The sequence below is a fragment of the Stomoxys calcitrans genome, chromosome 3 (genome assembly GCF_963082655.1).
Source record: "Stomoxys calcitrans chromosome 3, idStoCalc2.1, whole genome shotgun sequence".
Lineage (NCBI taxonomy): Eukaryota > Metazoa > Arthropoda > Insecta > Diptera > Muscidae > Stomoxys > Stomoxys calcitrans.
The window spans coordinates 36068636-36073798 of NC_081554.1; the positions used below are offsets into that span (position 1 = coordinate 36068636).

A 5163-nucleotide genomic window follows, 5' to 3' on the forward strand; every position below is an offset into this window, starting at 1 on the left:
TTTGCGCTTCAAATGCATTTTCGGTTTTTGTTCCACATAAGTGAAACAACTAAAAAAAAAAAAATTAGGAAAATAAACCAAGACTCAAACCAACTGTGAATAACCCTAGGGCCAGATAATCATAATATTGCTACACTCAGAAAATAAAGCTCCCAAAATTTGATTTTCTTTATAATTTGAATAATTTATATTTTTGCCTGATAGATATATAGATATAGAGATATACCCAGCGTAAAGATTTCAATGTGAAAAAACGTTTTATGAAGAATTTTGGATTTAGCTTTATTTTCCTCCACAACTTTATCTACTTCGGCACCGCTGTAACGGAAACAAATGACACCAATTTTGAAATAAAAAGAAGAAAATATTGGCTAACAGATGATACTTTGGGTTGAGTAAGGAGCTGAGGAGCAAAGCCACCTCACGACAGAAGAAAATTACACTATACGAGACACTGGTACGTGCTGTTGTAAGGCTCCGGAGTATGGGTATTTGCGAAAGCAGATGAGGCAGTACTTGGAGTGTCTGAGAGAAAGATTCTTCTTGAAATATATGGAAGAGTTTGCGTAAAATGGACAATAAAGGCGTCATACGAACTACGACCTGTTAGAGCTGAATGACAACGATAGGATATTTAAGCGCATCAAAATACACCTTTTGCAAAGTTGTTATTCAAAACAGCAAAAAATTGCAAAATTTTAACATATCCATGAGCGCATTCCGATTCAAGTTTAAGCTCAATGATAAGGGGCCTCTTTTTTATAGCCGAGAACGAAGGCGTTCCGCAGTGCGACACCTCTTTGGAGAGAAGTTTTACATGGCATAGCATCTCATAAATGTTGCCAGCATTACGGTGGTCTTAGCAAAAATGTTTGCTAAAACAGCAAACACTGCTGAAAGTGGAAAAACAGACATTACTGCTGTTTCAGCAAACATAAGACTGCTGTATTAGCAAACATCGGTCAGCTTAATCGGCAAACAAAATCTGCTGCTTTAAGTTCGCTATTTTTATGCCCCCACCAATAGTTTCCGTTTCGCAACACACCGAAAAAACAATTTCCATCCCAACAAAGTACATATATTTCGGATCGTCGTAAAATTCTAAGAAGATTGAAACATCTCTGTTGAGAAGGCAATTTGCCAGAGCTAGCAGTTTCCACGGGATTTTGAATAAAATACACCAGTTCCACAAAAGACTTGATTTATTTCACAAGTGCATTTATATTAAAATTCCTACATAAAAACATACAAGTAAAAATACAAAAATTATAACAAAAAAAAAACGTAACCTACTTTTTGGTATGAAAACCACTAGATTTTAATAATTATCTGCAATATTCCTCCTGAATCCGCAACACCGCGTATATGCCAACTTGCAAATTTTTATGGACTTTAAGAATATGGCGAATGAGGACGCTACTTGACATTTTAAAAACATTTAATTAAAAATTACTAGTTACTAAACACTAACAATAATTACGTTACTTAACCCTATCAATAATTACGAACTGACAGATACAAAATTGAGTTGCTATAAATTTAAATTAAGGCATTTTTGAGATTGGCGTCAACATTCCCCCCGGAGTATGACAAGAAGCTTCTTCTACGTCAGACTTAGTTTGAGCAGCAACATCCAAAATTGCCAGCTTCGTTGCAGGTCTCTCCATTACGCCTCGACATGTCAATATTTTTGCGCTGCGGACCTGACCATCTGGTGCCAACCTCGTTTCAAGTACTTTGCCTCGCAGCCAGACATTTCTAGGTAAAGAAGGGTCTACAATGATAACTAAATCCCCCTGACATAATGCCTTTGATTTCTCGTGCCATTTTGTCCTACAAGTAAGCGATGGTAAATATTCGGCCAGCCACTTCTTCCAAAATATGTTGCCATATTGTTGAGAAATAAGCCAGCTCTGTCTCAATAAGGTTCCACTGTCGTAAACTGTAGTTAAGGGTTTTAGCCCATTGGAGCTTCCCACAAGAAAATGATTCGGGGTTAAAGCTTCTGCCATATGTTCTTCAATTGGAACATATGCGAGCGGCCTCGAATTTATCACATTTTCCACCTCGATTAACATGCTCAAAAGTAGCTCATCAGTAGGGTGCCTTGAGGGCATGATCTTATACAAAACCATTTTGATTGAGCGAACTAAACGCTCCCAGGCGCCTCCCATGTGGGGTGAAGCAGGAGGATTAAAATTCCATTTGGTGTTGGCAGTTGTAAAAGTTTCGAGTAATTCGTTTTTGTTAACCTCTGCTAGCGCCTCTCTTAGTTCCCTCTCTGCTCCAATAAAATTAGTTCCATTGTCGCTATAGAACTCATGCGGTGTACCTCTACGCGCCATAAAATTGCGAATAGCCAAAATACAAGAGCTTGTCGTAAGAGAATGTGCAATCTCAATATGAACGGCCCTTATAGTGAGGCACGTAAACAAACAGCCATATCGTTTCTCTTTGTGGCGATTCACACTGACCAATATGGGCCCAAAGAAGTCTACTCCAGTATAAGAGAATGGAGATGCATAAGCAGCTACACGAGCTCGAGGTAACTTTGCCATCTGAGGGGGGTTAGGCACCACCTTGGTGATTTTACAGAATTGACAGGAACGAAAAATAGTCTTTACAGTGGTGCGAAGTTTCGAGATGGCATACTTTTGCCTCAGCTCATTCACAACTGTTTCATGATGCATATGATGAAATTTTTCGTGATAATGAAGAATTATTAATTTGGTAACATAATGTTTTCTGGGCAATATTATTGGACGCTTTTGGTCAAATGTAACATTTGCCAAATCTATTCTGCCATCAACTCGTAAAAGCCCTTCCTCCAAATAGGGTGTTTTTGAAAAAATTTCGCTGGATTTTGGCACAGGAGACTTTGTATTCAGGGCAGCAATTTCAGCTGAGTAAGTCACAGATTGCACCTGTTTATATATTATATGCTCCGCTCTCTTTAAATAATCCAGTGTTAATCCTTGGCATCTGGGCTCATTTTTTCGACAAATAGTAATAAATTTGACCACATAAGCAATAGCTCTCACCAGCCGATTCCATTTCGAAAATCGCAGCTCATTTAAAATGGGCTCGTATTTATTTATTGGGTACGAGGTATGTATTCGTTCCTCCTCTGTATTACCACTAAAACCCGTCTTTTGGGGCCACATTTCTTCAGGTTGGAACAAAAAAGCTGGTCCATGGAACCACCTACTAGAATCGGAAAAATTTGGAATTTTCGACCATTTTGTGGCATCATCGGCCACATTCTCTCTACTTGGAACCCAATTCCAATCGCTGATTGATGAGAGTTCCAGGATTTCCGTAACCCGAAATGCAACAAACTGGTTATATTTGCGATGGTCAGAGTTGATCCAACTCAAAACTGTCTTCGAATCGCTCCAAAAATATTTTTTAGAAATTCCAATTTCGTGATTATCCAGCACAAACTTCGCTAGACGCGCTCCTATTAAAGCTGCCATAAGTTCAAGCCTAGGCACTGACGTTATTTTAATTGGGGCAACTCTGGTTTTGGCAGTCACTAACGAACAAACCACATCGGCATTTTTCTTCAGTCTTAAATAACATACAGCAGCATAACCGTCCTTGCTGGCATCCACAAAGGTATGCAGCTGGACATTAACGCCTTCATAATTATGAAAAGTTTTTAGATAGCATCTTTCTATTTTGAGGTTTTCGATGTCTGGCAAAATTCGTAACCAGTGACTCCATTTTGCCGCCAATTCGTGATGGATTGGTTCATCCCACCCCGATTTGGACCTCCAAACTTCTTGCATGAGAACCTTCACGAACATAACTATGTGTCCAATTAGTCCCAGGGGGTCGTAAATGGACATTACTAGTCTAAGCATTTCTCGCTTAGTTGGAGCTTTTTTGGTTGACAATAATTCACCCTCCAGAAGCCATGATGCTATTTTAAATGTTATAACATCCTCATCATGCTCCCAAAAAACGCCCAGTACTTTCTCAACACTGTTTTCGGCTTTAAAATTTATGCATTTAACTTTCTCCGAAAGAGTAGATGCAAATGCATTCCTAACCTCCCTGCTATTGGACACCCAGTTTCTTATATTGAAACCAGCTTGGCGATGTACAAAGCACACATCTTTAACCAATTTTATTGCCTCCTCAGCCGTATCAATAGAACATAGCAAATCATCCACATAATGATTTTGTTTGATTGCCTTTGCAGCAAGGGGAAACTCTTCCAGAAATTTGTCAGCATTGTAATTCTTCACATACTGCGATATGCTGGGAGCGCATGTGGCACCAAATATCATGACGTCCATTATGTACACATCTGGCGCTCTCTCCTGGTTACAATCCCTCCAAAGAAACCGTTGCACATCACGATCTTCTGCTCTGATGTGAATTTGATGAAACATCTCTTCGATGTCTCCACATACTGCCACTTTCTTTTGCCGAAATTTAAAAAGAATTGATGGCAATGATGTCAACATATCAGGCCCCTTAAGCAGAAACGAGTTCAACGAAAATTCACCAACCCTGGCAGCCGCGTCCCACACCACACGCGATTTACCAGGCTTATTCTTATTAAAGACGGCAAAAATTGGTAAATACCAAACTTTTCCGTCGTTGCGCCTGATGTCTTTTTCATCAAGTCTACGTATGTAGCCTTTAGATAGGTATTTAGAAATTGTATCTCGAAAAATGTTTAAGAGATCAAAGTTTCGTTTTAACTTCCCTTCGAGGCAAGTTAACCGCTTTATAGCCATATCAAAACTGTTTGGCAGTTCGACACAATCAAACTTCCATAATAATGGAACCTCATAATTACCACTTGCCTTTTGCTTCATGTATTTGCTTAATAAGTTTAATGCTCGACTCTCATCTTCAGATTTAAGAGGGTCTTTTGTACATATCCCAATGCTCTCGAGTGTGTAAAAACTTCTTACTAACTCATCTAATTTTTCATCGCTAGCTGTACAATTACATACTTGAAAATTAAATGGCTTACTTGTATGATCTGGTTCGGATGTTGTGCCGTATATGATCCATCCCAGTTTCGTTCGGACAGCAACAGGCTCATTGGAGGCACCTTCACGAATCTTGTTGGAAATACCCAAATTAAGATGATTTAATCCAATAAGTAGTTTTGGCTCAGCGTTCACATAACTTTTAACAGGC

At 39.0% G+C, this 5163-nt stretch overlaps 1 protein-coding gene across 1 annotated transcript; it reads right to left on the reverse strand.

Moving 5' to 3' along the window:
- Window positions 1-1544: 1544 nt before the first annotated feature.
- On the reverse strand, window positions 1545-4832 carry LOC131996016 (uncharacterized). The gene has a single exon (XM_059365427.1). The coding sequence runs from the start codon at window positions 4830-4832 to the stop codon at window positions 1545-1547; it is 3288 nt and encodes a 1095-aa protein (XP_059221410.1).
- Window positions 4833-5163: the final 331 nt, after the last annotated feature.